Genomic DNA, 24362 nt, shown 5'->3' on the forward strand with positions numbered 1-24362 from the left:
GAATAAGAACTGAATATGAACCGAATATGAACCGAATAGAGAATAAGAATCTGAATAAGAACCGAATAAGTTATAATTTCAATTATTTAAGTTTGAACTTATGTTTTATTTATGCTTATTTGTAGTTTTGTAATTTGTATCGTGGGTTGTTAACTTGTTCTAACTTGTGTTATGTTTTATTTATATTTATTTGTAATATTTATCTGTGTTTATCTATGTTTATTAGAGTTAATGTCTATGAATTTTAATTTAAAAATCTGAATATATAAATCCGAATAAAAATCCGAATATTCGGCCGCATACTGTATATTCCGTATTCGGTTGCTTTTCGAATACGAATAAGAATCGAATATTAAAACACTGCTGATAAATATAGTGATGATTGGACGTTATTCCAATAAAGCGCTTGTGGTTCCAATGACAGGGAGATAAAGTGCAACGCAATTAGATTTGATGTGAGTTTCGCCATTTGTCTTTCCTCACCTATCACTATTTCTCTTTCCTTACCTGTCAGGTGTCACCATTTGTTAACCATCTTCTTGAACTTCAACAGACAAATGACCTTTTACTTCAACAGATATTGGTGCTCAAGAAGTATATATCAATTAATCCCACCTCATTAAATATCTTCTATCTCCTTTCTCTTCCTTCTTGAAGTGGAGAAGGCGTTGGCCTTCAAAACTCTAATCAAATTTAATGGTGTCGGTTAAAGTGCAACGCAATTAGATTTGATTTCAGAAAAATATCTCTCCGGTCAACATATATATATCAAAAGACAGGCTTATGACTGTTGATTATTTAGTTAACCATTAATTAATAGACTGTCACTCCCAAGTCCCAACTCATGACTGTCCCGCATAATAATAATAATAATAATAATAATAATAATAACCAGATAATAATAATAAAATATTAATAACAGTAATATCAATAATAATAATAACAACAAAATTATTATATATATTATAATCATAAAAGAACAAGAACAACGAAGCTATACTCCGCATGGATTTTCTTTTTCAAATAGAATTCATTTTAATTATTTCCAAGGAAAAAGCCTTCTTTGCACGGAAATTACAAAACTAGCCTCCATCGAATCTAGGGATCGATGGAGTCAGTTTTGCACTCGCCACAGCATACTGCACAAAAGACTGAAACATACTGTTTCTGCCAGAAACTGGAATCGAAACAGGTGATTTCTGCCTAAAACAGTACAGTTGTTGCAAGAAACAACCCAGTTCTGAATAGGGCGAAACTGACTATTTCTGCCAGAAACTGGGATTGAAACAGGTGGTTTCTGCCTGAAACAGTACATTGTGCTGTTGCGGGTGCAAAACTGACTCCACCGATCCCTAGAATCGGTGTAGGTTGTGTTTTTCTTGCTACATCGATTCTTTTATGAAACAGGTTGTTTCTATCAGAAACTGGGACCGAAACAGGTGGTTTCTACCTGAAACAGTACAGTTTCTGCCAGAAATAGTTGAACTGGAAACAACCCAGTTCTGAATTGGCCGAAACTGGATGTTTCTTTCAGAAACTGGGACCAAAACAAGTGATTTATGCCTGAACAATAAAAAGACAATTAAAAATAATATTATAGCAAAAAATAAGGTCTACATATGTTAGCCTCATTTTATTCAAATCCGACGGTTTCCTTTTTCGGAGATACTAATTAAAGTTTGAGTAGTAGTAGAACTAGGGTGCTCTTAAGCTTACTAAAGTTTTGGTGAGCTTAACTCTAAAACTAATTAAATTGATTTTAAATGATGAATCCGAACCGTTGAAACCCGCCTACCTTACGTGTGATGCATCTACATGTGAAATTTTTAAACATTTGAATTAATTTAGTATAAAGTGAAGCGGTCAAAATTAGAAGGTTAATAAATTAATTTTAGTGCATTCATTTTTGAACGTTTTTTGACCGCTTGACTTTATACTAAATTAATTCGAATGTTTAAAAATTTCACATGTAGATGCATCACACGTAAGGTAGGCGGGTTTCAACGGTTCGGATTCGTCATTTGAAATCGATTTGATGAGTTTTAGAGTTAAGCTCACCAAAATTTTGGTAAGCTTAAGAGCACCCTAGTTCTACTCTTCGAAAAGTATATATCATAGTAATTGAATAACCATATCTCGAAAATATTACTCCATAACAATAGAAGAAATCGGAATCCGAATCAGAATCGATTACTTGACAGTAGAATCAAAATTGGATGCATTGGTAGGAATCAAGTGAATCGGATTGAAAATTCGAATTTTTTTATCAAAAAATTGTTTTGTAGTTCAAAAAAAGGGGAAATAATAATAATAAATTAATTTTTCAACAATTTATATTTAAACAAATAATTACACTCAAATAAATTACTGATACAATATAATATAAGCATTCAACTAAAAACATTCTTTTACTGCCAAAAATTATATCGAGATGGTTGATCACTTCGTCATTGTTTCTATTAATAGATGGGGTAATTACGATGGGATACTGTGATAACTCATAATTTTGAAATGGATTAATTAATGATAAACAATAGTGATATAATAATAATTAACTAAAACATGATTATGGATGAATAAATTTGTCAAAAACTAATAAAAAATTTAATCAAATGTATATTAACGGTTTATAATTGTACAAAAAATATGAAAATTGAATTCTTGGCAAATTAATAGATCACACAAACTTAAACAAATAGTTAGGACATTTAACTTAACAAAATGAGCATCAAAAATCATAATAAAATAGACTTCATTGATTAACGTTTAAAAATAGAACTGAAATTTGCTGACAAGTAAGCAAATTACATAAACGAATTTGAAAATATAGAAACTGACTCGCTACAGGACAGGCCACACGGTCAATACTTAATTTCCTTGGTCTATTATTCCTATTTCTCTTTGCAACGGACCCCACTACTCCGTTTAATTTGTCCGTTTTCCTTCTTGGCGAAGGAAATCATCTCCATTCTCTGCACGTCTCTGTGGGGGCCGCACATCACATCGTCATTAAGACCTCTGCCCGATGTACATCACAGTCACATCCCCCTCTCTCTCTCTCTCTCTCTCTAGGTTTTCCTTTTTTCTTCTATGATTTTAAACTTTTAACCAATTATAGAGAGTTTGTCGTTTGAAATTTGAAATCTGCAAGAGAGAAAGAAAGGTCAACCTTCCTCTTCCAATCAAGATGAAAAGAAAAGTGAAGCATGATATGGAAGTTGCTAATGATCGTTAGTATCCTTTAACCTTCTTTTTCTATTTGTACTTGGTGGTGTTTATATGTTTCATTGATTAGATGTCTGTTTTTTGCTACATGCAGCGTTGGAGCTATTTAACTTGGACAGTGATGATGAACATGAAAACCAGACCGATGTATGCAGCTTTTTGCTACATGAAGCATTGGAGCTGGAAAACTTTGACAGTGATGATGAATATGAAAACCAGTCCGATGATGAAACCGTAAGCTTTAGCAAACTCTGTACATTGCTTTGAAGATTGTATTAATTTTATGTTAAAAATTGAAAATGTGAATGGCAGGAAGACGAAGACGAAGATGATAACGATGAAAGAACAATAGAGGAAGATGAAGTTAAAATTACAGAGGCTGACATGAAAGAAGAGGTGGTTGCTTTAAAGACAGAAGCTGATTTACCTCTTGAGGAAATACTCAAGGCCTACCCCAAGAAGACTATTAGATGTGAGTCTGATCATCTTGATTTTTCATTGTTTTAATCTTTTCTGTAGTCAATTTTTCTTCTTTGGTGAGTCCAAGGAGCAGCCGTTTTGGAGAGATCATGGTTCGACAAACTTTTTAACATTCTGCTGTTCGTTGTTGCACATCAATACTGGTGGGATAATTTGGTGCTTTGTAGGGTATAAACTACAGTCAAGGTTTTTGAGAAATTGTATATTATATATTGAGGTCTTGAAATTCTCCCTTTAATATAAATGTACACTAAATTATTACAACATACTAATAAGATTAAATATTCACAGCAAGCAGAGAGAGCTTTCAGGTTTTGAGTACTGACACTAATGAGCCTCCTTTTAAGAAGCATAAGACCAATAATGGTGAGATTTTTTATTTTTTTTAATGTTTCAGTTGAAGGGTTTTTTAACATTACATGCAACTTCTTCTCTTGTTTTTTCACATATCACACACCCAACTCTGCAATTAATGCCTAAGTTGTGTAACTTTCTGTATTGCTTTAACCAAATCTGTTCATAAATAGGTTTTTGATTTGAATTTGAATCACTTCTTAATTTATATTAGTTCATCAATCTCATCGAAACCTTCCCCAGTTTATCTATTAATCAATTTAATAGTCATGATGCTTCTAATCACCTTATTCTTTACTTTTCTAACAACCACCCCTCTTGTAGCAACTGACACCGGGTTCCTTGCCGGATCAAACACCCTCGAAATCACAGACTACTCTATCGTGAAGAAAGTAATTAAGACCGGGAACTGTGTTCAATCTGACATATTTACTGTTGGTGGCTATCAATGGGTGATCGAGTTCTATCCGCAAGGATGGGATTCTAGCTCCTCTGATTTTATATCAATACTGGTCTGGTTGATTAATCCAACGAATGACATCCAGGCAATATCAACTCACCGTTTTCATGACTGGAACACATCAACATGGTCAGCTGACACCCTTGTGGACACCAATGTGAATACCTTTTCGTCATCGCATACCGGATGGGGTCATTTCCGCTTCATCAGACGTTGCGACTTTGAGACCTCGAGCTACCTGAGAAATGACACACTTGTGATCAAGACTAATCTCTGGGTTGTAAGCGACATCGACCTCTAGGTGATAACATCACTCGATGGAATCTCACTAATGCCAACTGATGTTTCTTTTGAGAACAGCAAATCAGCTGATGTTTTATTTTTCTTGCTTTTATTATCAAGCCTGTTTAGTACCAGCTTGTGTCATCTTCATCTTTACTAATTTCAATTAGAACATCACCCGTTCAACTGTTCGTTTTCACTTTCAGCGACTTTGATATTAAGATTGAGTGTGCTTGTAAGTTAGGATGTTGTAATTTGTCATGAGCTGCTTGTTTCAGTTTGCACTTGAAAATGTTGCTTATTATTTTTTTCCTATTTTACTTGAAAAATAATAACGGACGGATATATATATATAGAGTTAGGCTGGGGTGCTATGGATAGCATAGTGGACTCTATGCTACGGCTCAATATTCGAGTTTTCAAAATCCAAACGGTCGATCCGAACCGTTCATCTTATTCTCCATATTAATATCTGATTGGAGACCAAATTTTACATTTTTCTGAATTGTTTTACTATTTATTAAGTATTTTACAAAATTGTTGATCCAACGGTGGCTGCACAAAACAGTAAAACCGTTGGATTAGCGATTTTCAAAGTGGCTTAATAAATAGTAAAAAAATTCAGAAAATTATAAAATTTGGTCTCCAATCAGATATTAATATGGAGAATAAGATGAACGGTTCGGATCGACCGTTTGGATTTTGAAAACTCGAATATTGAGCCGTAGCATAGAGGCCACTATGCTATCCATAGCACCCCAGCCTAACTCATATATATATATCATTTACGTCGGAAACTTCATTAGTGGTTCACAGTTTAGAATATTGAGAAGGGGACAATAAATCGATCAAAATGCATCATACAATGCCAGAAAAAGAAAATACCACCACATTGATTACATATGCAGTACTATCATCAGATCAAATTTTGTGGCAGTAGAATTAAATTATTCGATGATCTCAAATGCGCCGTTGACAAAGTTATACTATTGTCTATTGCTCGGTTCTTTTAATCTGGCACGACTCTCAAAACGGGCCAACTACACTTTGTTTCAATTTGTTAATTTGAGTCAAGTACCTGGAAGGATACGGATCCCTAAAATATAATGATGATTGTGTGGTTCCAATGAAAAGCTTTTTTTGTTTCGGGAGATGAATCACGCACACAAGTTGTTCCAATATGTAGATTCACAAAAAAAAAAATGTCAAGCAAATGTTCTCTGGATCGACATATCAAAAGACGGGCTTATAAATGTTGTTAAATAATGACAACAGTAATAGAAATAATAATAAATATAACAGCTACTATGCATAATATATATCGACCGAATCCTCATACTATATGGCATAACGAAGATGTAGATTTAATATCAAAATTAAATCATGCATCCTCTAAAAAGTATAATCGCCATTAAACCTGATAATCTTTTGAGAGAATTTCATGTATACCTCACAAAAATTTCAAAATTACGTATTTTCCGGCCTTCTAGAATTTATAATATCACATTTATCCTTCTAAATTTTGAAATCTGACAAATTACCCAATTTAATGACTTTTATATTAAAACTCGTTTTAAATTTATGATTACCTATTTTATTTTATCCTTTATTAGAAAGAAATGTCGTCTATGTAAGAAAGATAATACGTCTTCTAACTAATTATTTTTGATACACAAATGACTCAGTTCTTTCCTTGAAAGAGAAAATGCCTGATATACGATATTAGACCTGATATTAAAATATGTATGGTATAGAAATTAAGCGAGGTATTTTCAGCACATACAGGAGTACATGAAGTAACATTTTAAAAATCTCAACTCAGATACCTAAATAATGCAGTGAGGGTATTAGATTTAATTAATTAAATAAGAAGCAGTTGTTATAGAAATAGTACGTATAACAAATGAGAATTGCCTTGATTGTTAACAAACAAAATAATTTGATAATATTAACATTTTTCAAATTAAATGATAAAATAATCAAAATGTAAACACGCTCTGTTGCCATTTCGATTGGAGCGCAATGGTGAGTAGATCCGATCGTCGTCAGAACACAGCATCAGTTGAAAAAACGGATCCAGTTGTGAAGTGAAATGAAATTTAAGTCCTAGAATTTATCATAAATATTTACTTTTATGTTATATGAAGAGATATAATCTAAATTTTTGTAAATAATTTCTTCTTATCAATATATTTGTTAGTGATAATTTTAACCAAAAAAAAATCCTCCAAATATTTTGCAAGTAGTTTTTTATGCACATTAATTATCTCCTGCACATAGCTTTTTGTGCATCATAGAATGCATATTTGTTTATTACTGTCATCATGTATTATTTTAAGAGTGAGTCTATGGTACTATGCATATCACGGGTTGTTACCGTGCTACGGCTCTATATTCGAGTTTTCAAATCCTAACAGTCGATTCGAACCGTTCATCTTGTTCTCCATATTAATATGTGTTTGGATACCAAATTTTACATTTTTTGAAATTCTTTTACTATTTTTTTTAGATATTTACAAAATCACTTGATCTGAAAATTCTGGACCATCCAAAAACAGTGATTTTCAATAAATCTAAAAAAATAGTAAAGAAATTTCAAAAAATGTAAAATTTGGTCTTCAAACACATATTAATATGGAGAACAAGATGAACGGTTCGGATCGACCGTTAGGATTTGAAAACTCGAATATAGAGCCGTAGCACGGTAACAAATCGTAATATGCATAGTACCATAGACTCACTCTTATTTTAACATAAAACATTTAAGGGTAAAATGTGTCAAAAGCATATAGTGGCTCATCTATTCATCTTTGCTCTTTGTTTTCTCTAAGCTTCATTAATTAGTATGAAATTTAATTTTTTCGTACTTGATATTGATATCAATTGCTTGTAATTCACGGATAGACTCCAGTTGTTTTGAGTTGTATTCATAAATAATTTTATGGTTCGAATGAAATCGGTGGGTATATGCCTTACTTTCTTCAAATAAATAGATAAATACGTATAACTTAAATTAAAGAGATATAATTAATATGAGAATATGAGTTTTGTTATTATAAAAAAATTAAAAAATAAGAAGAAACTATAATTAATGGAACGAGAATTATTGATAATAATGTATAGTACAAGTACAAGTATCTAATAACTAATTTCTTTATATAGAATATAGATATGAAGATAGCACATGCATTTAATTGAAATTAACTTGGAATCGTAATTGTTGTACTTAAGTAGTATCTAGTCGATAATTAATTAGTGCTGTGCGTTATGTGAATATGTGACAATCTTCAGTACAATATATAAAGAAGGGGGGATCCACTTGTACTCTTTTTTGGTGAGACCGGATTATATTCTACATTTGTAAAGTTTAAACAGTCGATTCAATCTGTTCATCATGATGGACATATTAAATGTGATTGCAAATCAAATTTTTTTTTTTTACTTTTTATTAAGATGAGTAAAAAATTCAATAATCTGAAAACAATAATTTTTTAAAATACTTAATAAATAGTAAAAAAATAAAAAAAATGTCAAATTTGATCCACAAGCACATTTTAATATGGGAACGACTAACAGTACCTCCATATCAGTCTCCTAAAAGTCCCCCGCACTAAAAGACAAATAACTTTCGACAAGGGACCACTAACTAACTCCAAGATCTGATATGAGGATATTTATACTTTGAGTTAATAGTCAAAACATATAGTATATATTAATACCTACGAATGTATAGTATTCATACTTATTATCAGAACCATTCATCATATGTAAACACAAGCTGGAGGGGACCAGTAACGACCAGGGGGGCTGCTGACGTCTTGTGACAGCCTAGATATTCATATCTAAATAACATGAATGCATATCTAACAAACGAAGTATTCATATCTAACAAATGAAGTATTTATACATGTTCGAAATAATTTATACAATTCAAAATTCAAAAGTTAGATCCATCTCTCTCATCTCACCTCTTCCAAGAAGTATTCATATCTAACATGAAGTATGCATATCTAACAAATGAAGTATTCATATCTAACTAATAAAGTATTCATATGTTCCACTGTGACAACCTTCGCCGGGCTAGCATGGACCCCCTCCAATGGTGCACCACGCTCTCCCCGCCGAATCTTGACAGTGCACCACTCTCTCCTCGTCAGATCTCGACGGTGCACCACGCTCTCCTCGCCAGATCTCGACAGTGCACCACGCTCTCCTTGTCGAATCTCGACGGTGCACCACGCTCTCCTCGTCGGATCTCGACGGTGCACCACGCTCTCCTCGCCGAATCTCGACGGTGCACCACGCCGAGAAAGAGAAGAGGCGGAGGTCGTGAAGGACGTGAAGAGGCAGAGGCCGTGAAGGCCGTGAAGGCCGTGAAGAGCGTGAATATGATTTTGCTTTTTTGTTGATCGGAAGAGAGAGAGGAGTCAAGCACAGTTAACTTTATATATTAATGACAATAGGTTGTTAGGGGGACTAATAGGGGACTAATCAGCGGGGACTAAAATCTTTACTCTTTTAATATATCCATCATGTTGAATGATTTAGATCGACTATTTAAATTCTAAAAACTTTAATTGAAAATGTAGATTGTAATCCGGTGTCAAAAAAAAAAAGTATAAGTGTGTAACATTATGTCATGTCAATTTTTTATTTATTTATCTAACATTATTAACATGAAGTAATCTAAAATTTTTTAGAAGATAATGTAACACTATATAAAATTGATATAAGTATGACTTATTTTAAATTTCAGTTCAATGGATAAATTGATTAGTAGCCACGACACAGTTAATTAATTTGAAATTCAAATTAATCGGTATTGTTGGGAATTATTTATTTTCCTTATTATATTTGGTGATCAAAGAGGAAAGCATCTTTTGTCAGAAGTAATAAAATTATTTCAATTATTTACATGATTGATAGAATAAAGTCTAATTATGTGTATACTTTAATTATAAAATTTTCCTAAATTAAATTACGCATTAGGCCACCCCTGTTAACTGCACTAGTGTGAAACGGTCTGACGGCCTCTTCTATCAAATTTGAATTTAAACCTCTTCTCAAAACCTCCCCCATCATTTAATTGGATATTAACCACCCCCTCTCTGCCGTATATATCTCTCCCTCTCTCTCTCTTCCTTCACAACCAATCAAGGGAAATCCAAGATCAAATTGAATCCCCGCTTTTGTGTTGGAAGTTTCTACATTAAGGTACTATATATAAATTCTTGTTCTTAGATTGAGGAATTTATGATTATGATTTCTTAATTAAAAATCTGAAAAATTAAGACTGTTGGTAAGAATTTCTTTAGTCATATTATAATCTGAAATTTAGTTTATTTATAAGAATTTCTTTAAATATATCAAAATCTGGGAATTTCTGCATAGTTTAATGATTTGAAACTATTTTTCTCAATTTACTTGAATGTAATAGAATTCGGCCATGTACTTTGTTCTCTTAATAGATGTTAAATTTCTTTTGTTTCTATCATCATTTTTAATAATAAAAGTTTCGGTTATTGAACTTCATTTACCCTATTCTTTCAACAGATTTATAATCATGTTTACATTTTTAATTATGTACATTCAATTTTTGTAGTTTGTTTCGACAATTTAGAAATTAAACAACTTCTATAATAAATTAAAAGATATATTTCTTCAATCATAGTTACTCGTTTTAAATTCATTTCCATAGTCGGTACGTAACAGATGTGTACAAATGATTATATTTATTTCTTGATTCATGATACACCTTACTAAAATTTCATATATGTTTTCTTTAGTAGACGCTACTTGATATAAGATCATCTCTAACTGCAAATTTCAGATTTGTTTGAAATAATATTATGACTGTAACATTAAAAGTTTCAGACTCTTTTAGTTATTTGGTTGTCTTTCTTATCTCAAGAGAGAAAGAGAGGCTGTCAACCTTCCTCTTCCAATCAAGAAGAGAAAAGTGAAGCATGATATGAAGATGTCTAATGATCATTGTTAGTATCCTTTAACCCTTCTTTTCCTATTTGTACTTGGTGGTGTTTATATGTTTCATTGATTAGATGTATGCTTTATGCTACATGCAGCGTTGGAGCTAGATAACTTGTTCAGTGATGATGAATATGAAATCCAGTCCGATGTATGTAGCTTTTTGCTACATGCAGCATTGGAGCTAGATAACTTGGACAGTGGTGATGAATATGAAAGCCAGTTCAATGATGAAACCGTAAGCTTTACCAAACTCTGTACTTTGCTTTAAAGATTGTATTAATTTTATCTTACAAATTGAAAATGTGAATGGCAGGACGACTATGATGATGAATTCACAATACTGGAAAATGAAGTTAGAATTAGAGAGGCAGAGATGAGGGAAGAGGTGGTTGCTTTGAAGGCAGAAGCTGATTTATCTCTCGAGGAAATACTCAAGGCCTACCCCAAAAAGACTCCTAAATGCGAGTCTGTTCTTGATTGTCTTATTATTATTTTTAAACCTTTCCAGCTTTCCTATAGTCAAATTTTCTTCTTTGGTGAGTCCAAGGAACAGGCATATTGGAGAGATCATGGTGACAACTTTTTTAACATTCTGCTTTTTGTTGTTGCACATCAATACTGGTGGGATAATTTGGTTCTTTGTAGGGTACTAAGTACTAACTACAGTCAAGTCAAGGCTTTAGAGAAATTGTATATTATATAGAGGGATCGGATGACACCGTGCATTTTCAAAGTTCAAACGGTTGATTCAAACCGTTCAACTTGGTGGATATATTAAAATGTGCTTGCAAATCAAATTTTACATTTTTCTGAATTTTTTTACTATTTATTAAGATGGGTACAAAAATTCAACGGTCTGAATATAGCGATTTTGTTAAATACTTAATAAATAGTAAAAAAATTCCAAAAAATGTAAAATTTGATCTGCAAGCACATTTTAACATATCCATCAAGTTGAACGGTTTGGATCGACCGTTTGGACTTTAAAATTTTTTGAAAATGCATGATGTTATCTGATGTCACCAAAAAAGGGTGTCATCCGATCCCTCCTATATTATAAATGTACACAAAATTATTACAACATACTAATAAGATTAAATATTCACAGCAAGCAGGGAGAGCATTCAGGTTTCGACTACTGACACTGATGAGCCTCCTTTTAAGAAGCATAAGACCAATAATGGTGAGATATTTTATTGTTTTTAATGTATCAGTTGAAGGTTTTTTGCATTACATGCATGCATCTTCTTTTCTTGTTTTTTCACATATCACTCACCCAACTCTTTCTTCTGCATTGCTCTTACCAAATCTGTTCCTAAATATATTTTTTATTTGAATTTGAACAACTTCTTAATTTGTATAATTAGTTCGTCAATCTCATCCAAACCTTCCCCAGTCTATCTATTAATCAATTTAATAGTCATGATGCTTCTAATCACCCTTATTCTTACTTTTCTAACAACCACCCCTCATGTAGTAGCAGCCACTGGGTTCCTCGCCAGATCAAAAACCCTTGAAATCACAGACTACTCTGTCCTGAAGAAAGTAATCAAGACTGGAAACTACATTCAATCTGACATATTTACTGTCAGCGGTTATCAATGGACCATCGAGTTCTATCCGCAAGGATGGGATTCTAGCTCCTCTGATTTTATATCAATAGGGGTCAGGTTGATAAATCCAATGATTGACGTCAAGGCAATATCTACCCACCGTTTCCATGACTGGAACACATCAACATGGTCAACCGACACCCTTGTGGACTCCAATGTGGATACCTTTTCATCAACGCATACCAGATGGGGTTATTTCCGCTTCATCAGACGGTCCGACTTTGAGACCTCGAGCTATTTGAGAAATGACACACTTGTGATCAAGACTAATCTCTGGGTTGCAAACGACATCTCTAGGTGGTAACAGCAATCAATGGAATCTCACTAATGCTGATCGATGTTTCTTTTGAGAACAACAAATAAGCTGTTGTTTTACTTTTGTTGCTCTTTTAATTATCTAGTCTGTTTAAGTATCAGTTTGTGTCATCTTCATCTTTACTAATTTCGATTAGAACATCACCTGTTCAACTGTTCGTTGTCACTTTCAGTGACTTGATATTAAGAATGAGTGTGCTTGTAAGTTAGGATGTTGTAATTTTTCATGAGTTGCTTGTTTCAGTTTGCACTTGAAATTGTTGCTTATTTTTCCCCCCTATTTTACTTAAGATTAATGTTTGGTTTGGATTATGTAGCATCTTCTGTGATTCTTATGCATATTTGTGTGCATAATTTACATTATTGGACCAGAGAAATTATATTTTTTTTTGGAGAAATTGGAACAATATCAGTATGAAAAACAACATTATATACTTGGGGGGAAAAAACAATTTTCTGCAAAGTTTCTTTGATTTTTTTTACCACCGAATGCCTCTTTGCTACAAAGTTGTGGTCTTTGGGTTGTTTATTGATATATACATATAGTAACAAATTAGGAATTTGAAAATAATTTGAAAATGTCCAAAATCTTATTAGCTTTCAAAATTCCTGTAATTAAAAGAGACATTTAAAAGGCAATAATATTAAGTAAATTACATATTCTTTAAAAAAAATGTGCTCATTAAAATATAATAAAAGGCATCAAAAAACGATGAGATTAAACATGAGGTATGAGAAGGAAGAGGGAGAGAGGGAAATGAAGGTTTCCACAAATGAAAACTTTCCAATTTGTAAAATTTCCCGCTCAAAACCTATTGGATTGAGTTCAAATGAATAATTCAAACCATTCAATTTGATATCCTTCATAAGAGCTTTGTTTAAAAAAAAAAAAAAAAATTTTTCAAATTTATTGGTATCAACTCAAGCATCCAACAATGATAAAAAAATGGAAAGTTTTCATTTAATTTTAATGCATTTTTTTTTTATCCTTTTGACCATTTAAATTGATATCAAATGAATTCGAAAATCTATAATTATATATGTAAATGCATAACTCATGAAGTAGAGCAGCTAGGATGGTTTAAATTTTTTGTTTAATTAAGACTTATTGGCATGTTATAGAGGCCGTTTGGACTTTCGCTGAAATTCAAATGTTATGACTTTCGTTGGATTTTTCAATGTGCATTATTCATTGAAAAGTAATTTGTTGGACAAGATCAAAATAACATGGTTTATTCTATATTTAATTAAGTATTTTGTTTTTCTTAAGGTAAAGAAAGATTGATATTTTTCTTGGTTAATATTATGTAAATATATATTTTTTTCTGTTAATATTATCTATCGTGTTTAAGACACTGTTTGTGGATACGATTTTGGTCAGATTGAAAAAACTAAGTTCATATTATCACTACAAGTTCGGTATCTGACGTAATAAATAACCGAATTGAGCTAAATATAGTAAATTAACAAAGTTTTAAATTTGGAGAAACAAAAAAAGTTCTAAAAGTGTTGATTACTCAAAGGTCGAGAGTTCAATTCTTCTCACAACTTTGTATCTTTTGAGAAGAATTTAGAAAAAAAAAAAAAAAAAACATTTTTTAAATTTAAGGTTTAGGGTATTTGCTTTTACAGTCTCACAATTGACAACTCAGGTTTCTTGTTCGAAATTCCCAAATTTATCAAAGTTGAGCTATTTCTCTTAGATGTCGTGGTCATAAAAATATGTACAAAACAACAATTGCTGTTCCCTGATAAGAATTAAGAAAAACAATAACGCACTTGTTACAAAACCCACGGATATATATATCATTTACGTCAGAAGCTTCAATATTAGTGGTTCACTCTGCCAGAAAAAATGCATCATACAATGCCAGAAAAAGAAAATACACCCCATTGATTACATATGCAGTAGTACTATCATCAGACCAAATATATATGCACAATTTTTCGATGCGGCACTAGAATTAGATTATTCAATGATCTCAAATGCGCCGTTGATAAAGTCGTAGTGGGCGCCAAACAGCTTGAGGATTCCCTTCTTGACTCCTTCCATTACAAATGGGTATGTCTTGAGGTTCTCTAGTGATACCTTCACAACTTCCTGAAAGTTGTTGTTATTATAAATATCATAGTTGTAAAATGATTGGAGTATTTCATTTTATATAACAATTTTTTTGAAATTAAAATCACAATCATGACAGATTCACAGTATTCCTTCAAGAAATCTTAATTATCACTGATAGTGCAAGCTGTGAAAATATACAACTTAAATCGACACATCACCACATACAAAACACAATACTTTATTAATTAATTTATTTATTATATTTCTTTTTGGTGGGAGTGGGGTAATCAACCACAAAAAAAAAGGAAAAGGCATGTGATAAAAATGTACAAGTACAAAATTAACCTTCTCACAAATGGTGCATTTCTCATCCAAGGATTTGAAGCCGTGTTCAGCTTGAACTTTTTGTCTAGCACGGAAGCCTATCTTCACCCAATAATCAATAAAATCACTGTTTATTTTTAAAAATCACAATACGCAGGAGAAGTTTGTCAATATTAAAATACAAGATGGGTATAAAGTATAAACAAGTGCATTACTGATAGATCGAAGTTAGCTATTGGTTTGCTTCTATATATTTCAATCGATCCAATCCAATCGTATGCAATAAGTTAGCATTTGCATGTATATCAAGGCAGATTTAGCAGGGAGCAGGAATAGAGTTTGAACCATTTTTGTTGCAGGGAAGCCTATCTTCTCCCAATCCTCAAATATACACACTGTTCATTTTTCAAATAATTATAATCTAGTGCATTACTTATGATGGACAACTTCTTTGTATACATACAGTTGAGCCCCAGAAAAGCAGGAAAGGATCTGGCCCATGTTATCACTACATCAAAGGTCCAATCAGTAGGTCCAACTAATGAGGAGTCAGCCCTTAATTGGGCTTGAAAGCCTGGAATTTTAAATTTTCTCCTAAAGGTCATTAGTTATTTTATTTTATTTTTTGAGTAAAGATTAGAGGTCAAATCATCCAATTATTTAATATCCAAAAGAGATTCCTCCATCCGGGTTTCAAACATATAGCATCTCACATGAAGTGCATTGCCTTTGCCTTTAGACTAAACACTGGTTATCTAAAGGTCATTAGTTATTAATAATTAATTAACTAACAGCTCTGAATTAATTATCTTTTTAATATAAGATAAGATATGCTAATTATATGCATGTTCTTACTGTAGAGGCGACCTGATCTGTGGCGTTCTTGAGATGCCAGTTCAAGGGCACAAAATAATTAAGTAAGACAAGGCTAATTATTATTTTTTTCCATTTTTTGGTTTGTGGTAGCTTCTACCAACATTGTCAAAAAAAAAAAAGGCTAATCATATTCCTGAGGGTAAGTTATATATATTGTTCGCATTTGTGGACAGATATTAAATCTAACAATATAATAGCACGCACTGCAAGCTGCATTCCAAACAAAATGGGTTAATTAATTTAACTAAGCTAGCTATTCATGTGGGATTTTGTTCTGCTCATGAACTGCTCAAGCCGTTAATAAATAATTTAAAAGGTGGAAGATCATTAGCCAATGGGTATGCATGTATATGTTAAAATCGATCTAATCCAAGCATGCACTATGCTAGCATTCATGCATATTGTGAAAATAACATCATGACATGATTTTCATGGAGACTTACGTTCTGTTGTTTCCATCATTTTTGTAGGTCATGAGCCCCTTAATTTCATCACAATTGCTATGTCCAACCACCACAATGTTCTCCACCTAAACAAAAAAATAATTAATGTTCAGACTTCATTATACAAAAATTAGCCTACACTGATGTGTCACATTATAACTTGCATGTTCTAGTTAAATTTGGACCAACTAGAAGTTCTATCTTATGTACGTCTTCAACAGTGAAGAATTATATGTTTTAGTTGGCCTCTCTTATCAAGTTAATTATCATGCACTAATGGGTTAATTAAATTATTACCTTGAGGTGCAGAACAGCATACTCAATTGCCAACCCTTCACTGGTGTATTTGGTCTACATTCATACACAGAAGGGATGTTAAAGAATTAAAAATAAATTTATCAAATCACTAAATATAATTTTTTGAAAGGAAACATTCAATGGAAGTTATTTCATCTGATTTTTAAGGATTAATTACCTTGTCAAAGGGTGGGACAATGTTGGCAAAGTTGCGAACAGTGAAGGCCTCACCAGGCTGGAACCCGAGTGTAATTGAGGGGCAGACACGCGAGTCAGTGCAGGCAAACAGCATATACTGCCACACAAAAACCAAAGAAATTAATTTCACCATTAATATAGATATTTAGATGAGCGACACATATATTAGTGTCATTTTTTATTTTCTTTTTTCCATTGAGGAAGCTGTGGCAAGTTGTCTGTCCAGCATACTTTACTCTATTTGCAAAAGAAAGAAAAATTACGAGAATATCTCAGATGTGAGTTCAAAGAACTTAAAAACAACAGCATAGATCATACATACCAGTGAAGGGCATGTATGATTTATAAATAATGAGTTCCAGAATTCAAAACAACAACTATACGTTTTTAAACCAGTTTGCACTCTATAGAGAAATTTATATTTTATAATAAACAAATTCAAATAATGTGTATTTTATAGATTCAAATGATGAGTAAAGAAATTCAAGGAAGTTATCAACTACTGTATTAATTTTTTAGTAAAGGTTGGAGGTCAAGCCATCCAACTATTTAATATCCATAAGGCATTGCTTTTGCCATTAGACCAAAGAATGCTTCTCTCAACTACTGTATTAATTAAATGGAAATCAGTGTACATTTTGTAATATGAGGAAGTATTATGCGGTAGGCAGATACAGATTTTGAGGGACATAAAAACAATTAATCTTGAAAATAACAGCATATATCATACCTTGGGCCATTGTCCATTCTTGAGGGGACCAAACACATTTGGCTTCTTGCTGTAAAATTTCATAAATTAAAAAGATCTTAAACATTATATACAAATATCTGATCAAATGAATTAAAAAGGGAAATAATACAAAATTAGCCTCCAAAAAGGAAAAAATATTTTATGAATGGAATATGTCAGTAATGCAGATATACTGACTCATACACCTCGGTCTTGAACTGCTTAAATCCAGTGATTAATCTCTCCACCGGATCTATCTCCTGACAGATTTCACAAAATTAAATTGAAAATAATCAAATTCAACAAGATAAGATCGAAGAAGTTAATTGCAATCGATCACAGGGAAAAAAAAGTATAGAGTAAAACCAAAATAAATTGAAGGAGAAATATTTTTTAATATGAGGCTCAATTGAAGGATAATATTATTTTCTGTCAACTATTATAGAATAAAAGTTACATAGAAGTGTTTTAAATAGTTATCTTAGCTTTTTGAACTAATATTTAGTGCCGGCAATGGTTAAACTGAAAAATCCAATTATAATTGTGAAACAGAAATTAGATTCAGATCAGATCAGATTCCAGTTTGTAATGTACCTTTATGCACACTTGTCGACGTGGCTAACATGGCTAAGATAGTAATTAAGCTTACCAGATTAATAGAAAAACAATAGATTTTGCGACTGCTGCTTACAATTTTAATTTTTAACAACAATAATTTTACATACCATATTGTTAATAACATAAACTCCAAGTGCGTCAAGCAGTGATTCTGACCGTCCATAAAAACCAATAATTTTACCATTAATGGCTGAAAGTTCAAAAGGAATTCCTTCCTCCCGACCGTATGGCCCATAAGCTCCCAAATTTGTCTCAAATTCAAGTGATCTAACCACAAAACGTCCCTCAAAAGGGCCCATGTGGCCTTTCACCGAGGTAATGTACTCTGATGGCAGAAGAGTGAACTACAAAAATCACAGCATGAACCAAAATCATGCACTACCCTTTAGTCAGATTAATGATTTTACAGGTGCTACTAGATGCATGATAAACCAAAAATAAAGGATCATAACATTACCTATATTAATGATAATAAAAGTTGACATGGTAAACTACTCTTAAATCTCTAAGTGAAATTAACAAAATTCCTATTGCACAATATGAGGATTCTCAAATCAACTCTTACTGATATATCAGGTACATATATAGGGTTACAAATTAATTAAGAAGGTTGTACCTCTGTCAAAGTTCCTCCTTGTCCGCCCCACCGGCCGGTGCTTTCCTCGCAACCATTACGTAGAAAACGCACTGTAAGTGCATCAATAGCCCAACCATGTCGAACACCGACCTTGACAATGCGAGTGGTGCCGGTGATGTCCATATCTTTCGCCGACCCACCAGCACCACCACATGGTCCTACCTTCTTTGAGACAATTACTTTTCCACTTGAAGCCTTCATTCAAGTCAACACAATCCACAATAATAATTTAGAAGATTATTAGTGAATTTGATACATTTCTCTCTAATTATTTTATATATGGACATTAATTTCCTAACAAAACTGAAGTTTAGACCTTTGTATTAAGAAAAAAGTTGAATTTTTAAATAACAACAGTTTTTAATCTTTGGTTCGGTTTACAATTTTCAAAACTGAAAAGACCGAACCAACCTAATGATTCAAATCTATACTTTATAGATAATGTATGTAATATCAACTGTTTGGATATTTTAGAACATCTATATATTTTGTATGGAATTGAACAATGTCAACAACTTATCTATATAATTCATATTTATTTATATGATTATTGAATGTATTTTTGTATGAATTCAGTTTTTGACCTTTTTAACTTTAATCCCTCTTATTTTGGTTTGGTTGGACAAGTACGTTTAATTTGGTTTGTTCATTATATCTTTGGAAACCGAATAAAATATTCGTTTGACAATTTTAATTTGGTTTTAACCGAACTGACCCAACGAACACGCCTAGCTTGGTCCAGATTTCAAACTTAAATCAAGTAAATTGGGTCAAAATAAAAAAAAAATCCACAGAAACAAGGAAAAAAAGACATTTTACTAGTAAAAAAAGAGTAAAGAATTGGATCCAGAATCTTGTGAAAAACAGTGAATTCGTATCTATCCAAACAAATAATAAAAAAGTTCCAAAAAATATATAATTTGGTTTGCAAGTACATTTTAATTTGGAGACCTTGTTAAGTGGTTCAGACCCACTATTTGAACTTTGAAAATGGAGATACGGATGTGAGGCATGATTGAGGCATGAAAGACATGAGGCATTTGAAACTTAAATCAAGTCAATTTTGAGCCAAAATAATGGCTTGCTTTGTCTATATGTCAAACTTAAATCAAGTCAATTTGGGCCAAAATAAAAATCCACATAATAATCATACCGCATCAACTTTGCTACTCAGCATAGCTCCGATAAAACCAGAATCTTCATTACACACAGTACTGGCATAACTGTCACCATTCTCCCTTTTGGACCGCAATTTATTGAATTTTTCACTGCTCTTGGATTGATTTAACCGGTGCACGTAGTTGTGACCTACATAGTCCCAAACCTTGTGTGTCTCGAAGTCTAACGTGTAGCAGTGTTGTGTGTTTTTCCAGTGTTTTAAGGCATGGCCATTTTCGTATATGCACCCAGGTGAACAAAACTTGGTAGTAATTAGAACTTTGGACAAAATAAAGAATAGCCTTCAATTTCATATTATATATATCATGAGTTAGACTACGGTATTATGCATAGCGCACTTTGGTCCGTACTATAGATCCATATCTTCATTTTCAAAATCTGAATAATCGATCTGAACTGTTCATCATTATCGCCATATGAAAATGTACTCCGAGACCAAATTTTACATTTTTTTTAAATTTTTTACTATTATTTTAGATAGGTAGAAAATCAATATTTTTGAATGGTCTAGAATCTTTAGATCAAGTGATTTTGTATAAATATATGTAAAAATAGTAAAAAAAATTAAATTGTAAAATTTGGCATCCAAACACATTTTCATATAAAAATCATGTTAAGTGGAACGCATCGACAATTTGAACTTTGAAAATAGAGATATGCATCCATAGTACGGACCAAAGTGCGCTATCTATAGTACCGTAGCCTCACCCATATCATAATAGACCATGCAACAAATCCATGTAATTGTTATAGGGTATTTTTTCCTTCTTTTTTCTTTTCCAATATGTTACTGTTGTGTGTGCTCATTAGGGAGTATACTGGTGAAGTGATTCAATAATAAGTATAATGAAAGCATGTCATAGAAGTACATTGTATATTTTTGGGGTATTTGCAAACAACAATAAAAAAGTTATGATCTTCAATACTATTTCTAAGATGGAAATACAGTTCACAAAATATTGTGGATCACGTCCTATCAAGTCACTTTACACTCAGTTTAGATTGAACCAAAATTTAACATACCTTCCACACCCAAAAAAACCACAGATTAGACAGATATAGAGACTTTCAGTCGTCTCACAAATTGAGCATGTAGTTTGCGCTGATAGGTTCTGGCAGAGGTGACACACCTAAAACGAAAAATGAAAATATCGCTTGGTAAGAAAAGACATGTTGGTTTTTTTGCTGATAACAAGGCCTTGAGTGAAATCCATAATAAAGATACAAAAAAGAAGGGAAACAAAAAGTACTAGGCATGAAGAGTTATCCCATTTTGACACACATGAGCACTGAAAAGAGTGGTCACAGTTTGTAGCTACAATCCCACTGATATCTTGATCTAGTCTCTCTGTGTCATTGCATACAGACAAATCATGTATAAGCCAAAATCAATACTCAAACAATGTAATTATTTTCAAGTGCTTTTCCTAAATAAGAATAAAAAATGAATATTAATTACATATTATCAACCAGGAAATATTGTATCACTTACCTAAACAAATGGGACAAGTTGGAAGCTCGGTAGAACCAACCGGAGGCGTAGTCTCAATCTCTAAAGACCGAGTAAACTCAGCCGAAACTAAGAAAAATACATGACATACTTCTCCCTACAAACATTTAAACCTATGTTTAAAACCAGATTTATATCCATCAAATAAAAAGAAATGAATGTCTACAAGATTCCTTTCTATTGACAAAGGAAAATACCATATAGAAAAAAAAAAAAAATAATTGTTCTACCAATACTAGTGCAGTACAGAAAACCATAGAAGGAAAAATCGGAATCGATTACTTGACCGTAGAATCAGAATCGGGTGAATCGGTAAGAATTGGGTGAATCAGATCGGAAACTATGATTTTTTTGCCAGAAACTTGTCTTATACTTAAAAAAGACAAATAAATGATAAAAAATAAATTATCCACAATTTATATTTAAATAAAAAATTATACTCAAATAATCTACTAATACAAATATAATACAAATATTAGAGAGTTCAATTGTGGACTAATTTAGAATGTAAAAAATAGACTATGTTGGATTTATTGCCAACCTCGTAGAATTTTAATGCCAACATTAAGCATATATGCAATCTAATTATGCATTGTTTACTGTCATATATGATTGTCAATTAAAGTGATCAAATAAGGTAATAGACAATTAATATATTCATTAGGATGTGGTCCATAAATGTGTAGAACAATTTAGGCAAAGATCAAATCATTGATGGACTGATTCTGAAATTTGCAATTAAGGAAATAGATTTTCTAGCTGCTGCACGGATTTTGATGCAGTTGCACGCTTTTTGATGCACGTTTTTTTTTAGTTGGCATGTGGCCAGAAAATCAGTTTAGGGTTAGGGTTTGGCAATATGTCGACTCTACATCTCTATATATAAGGATTGGTCCCCAAGGCACAAGGTAACCAAGAAAAGCACAGAAACTGAACATATGTTTTTCTCTTAAGAAAAATACAGTTCTGTGTGTCTTATCTTCTTCTTCCACCATCAAAGAATAGAGAAGAGAAATCCATTAGGAAATATGGAGAGAATTTCTCAAGGGCCACACCTTGCTGTCCTGGAAGACTTATTCCTCAACCCGACGACAAAAAAACGTGAGAAGGACTTCTTGCCATTGAAGACTTATCTCGTGCTTACGGAGACGGCTTGCTTTGCTATGGCTTTGGTTATTCCATGACAAATGACATGGAATCAGATATTATGTTCCGCACTTATGATTTATGTTTTGGGTCTCTTTGGCATAGGACGGTCCTTAGGTTAAGGTGGGGAACTGTTTTCCTTCTCCGGGGTGTAAGTGTTTGACCCCTAAATGAGATGTAATTGTTTGATCTCTAGATAAGGTGTAATTGTTTGGCCTTTATGATTCCCCACCAAGTGGTATCAGAGCCTTCCTATGCCGAAGGATTAAGTCTTTTAGGATCTAGAGAGATTAAGAAATTATTGATGATTTTTTTTTCGTCAATTTTTTGTTTGATTTTTCTTAATTGTTTTAGATCTGAAAATTTTAGTTTGGAGAGCACAAAACTTGTAAAAGTTTGCAGCCATAATTGTCTATTTTTTAAGTTATTAAGTTGGTTAAAATTTGCTAGAAGATTTCTAATTGAAATCGCAAATTTTTAATCAAAATTTGGTCCTGATAGATTTTGTACAACCCTCTATGTGGACTCACAGAGGCTACGTAAAATTCTGCATAGCCTTTAATGGCAAATTTTAATAGGCAGTTATGAATTTTCTTTTGGTTTTGGTGAAATTTTTTTTTGATAAATTTCCTAAAACAAAATATACAGATTTAGAATTAAATTTCTAAATTTTAAAGGTTACTTAAGATGCTTCCAAAATTATGAAATCTTTCTATATCATGAGTCAATTTTAGCATAATAAATGCAGTTTTACAGCTACTCAGAAAACAGATTCGGCCGCACATATTTTGATGCGACAGCACGGTTTTTGATGCAAATGCACAAAATACATTTTTCCAAATTGGCAGATCGTACTAAAATTCATGAAGACCACAGAATTCTCTGAAAAATTACAGAATAATTTCTGAGATTAAAATTGCAGTTATTATGATGCAATTATATATATTTTTTATTTAATTGCAATTTTGTTTTATGGCTAAGGTATAAATTATAATTCTTATAAAGGCATTAAAGTTGTATGTATCTTGAATTGAATTAATTGAGTCCTAATTGTACCCAAAGGTACCTCTTTTGACAAGATTAATTTAAATTCATTTTACAAAAGAAAGTTAAGGTGCAATTAATGGATGTAATCATTATCGGCCCAAAGGAAGGTAATGGTTACAAAAATTATTTGTGCAAGTGGGTGATAATAAAGTATAGTGATGACAAAAAATTTTACACATATGTCAACATTATCGGCCCAAAGGAAGGCATGTTGTTCGGTATGTTCTAGGCTATCAGTACTTTATTATTGCGCCAAAGTATCATAAGAAATTGACCTGTTACCCAAAGGTAGCCGCTTAATGGAAACCGATACTTTGTTTTTTAAGATGGTTTTTAAGTCTCATAAAATGTGATGATTTATTAAGATAAGTTACAATACTATGAATGTAACAATGTCGAAGAAAGTTTTGGGTCTCTTTGGCATAAGACGGTCCTTAGGTTAAGGTGGAAAACTGTTTCTCCTTCTCCGATGTGTAAATGTTTGACCCCTAGATGAGATGTAATTGTTTGATCTCTAGATAAGGCGTAATTGTTTGGCCTTTATGATTCCCCAACAATAGTCAATTGTGGACTAA

The 24362-nt window shown here is 32.3% G+C and overlaps 3 protein-coding genes across 3 annotated transcripts in view; 1 reads left to right on the forward strand and 2 right to left on the reverse strand.

The window, feature by feature from the left end:
* The window catches only part of LOC144545884 (uncharacterized), a 60978-nt gene that overhangs the window by 35199 nt on the left and 1417 nt on the right, over window positions 1-24362 (reverse strand). The window contains exons 4-8 of the mRNA XM_078294459.1: window positions 21577-21691; window positions 21335-21432; window positions 21104-21214; window positions 20059-20325; window positions 18885-19100 (exon numbers count right to left, since the gene is read on the reverse strand). Of these exons, the coding sequence (XP_078150585.1) occupies window positions 18885-19100; window positions 20059-20325; window positions 21104-21214; window positions 21335-21432; window positions 21577-21691 (807 nt within the window). The remainder of the gene's footprint in view (window positions 1-18884; window positions 19101-20058; window positions 20326-21103; window positions 21215-21334; window positions 21433-21576; window positions 21692-24362) is intronic.
* On the forward strand, window positions 1109-12742 carry LOC144545813 (uncharacterized). The gene is made up of 7 exons (XM_078294379.1): window positions 1109-1192; window positions 1408-1458; window positions 3119-3230; window positions 3320-3459; window positions 3538-3697; window positions 11898-11972; window positions 12270-12742. The coding sequence occupies exons 1-7, from the start codon at window positions 1109-1111 to the stop codon at window positions 12704-12706; spliced, it is 1059 nt and encodes a 352-aa protein (XP_078150505.1). The 3' UTR covers window positions 12707-12742.
* On the reverse strand, window positions 14502-16985 carry LOC144545883 (carbonic anhydrase, chloroplastic-like). The gene is made up of 5 exons (XM_078294458.1): window positions 16901-16985; window positions 16723-16776; window positions 16426-16511; window positions 15128-15204; window positions 14502-14818 (listed from the first exon to the last, which is right to left on the reverse strand). Exons 3-5 carry the CDS (start codon window positions 16442-16444, stop codon window positions 14687-14689), a joined length of 228 nt encoding a protein of 75 aa, XP_078150584.1. The 5' UTR covers window positions 16445-16511; window positions 16723-16776; window positions 16901-16985; the 3' UTR covers window positions 14502-14686.

The sequence above is a fragment of the Carex rostrata genome, chromosome 28 (assembly GCF_964058835.1).
Source record: "Carex rostrata chromosome 28, lpCarRost1.2, whole genome shotgun sequence".
Taxonomy (NCBI): Eukaryota; Viridiplantae; Streptophyta; class Magnoliopsida; order Poales; family Cyperaceae; genus Carex; species Carex rostrata.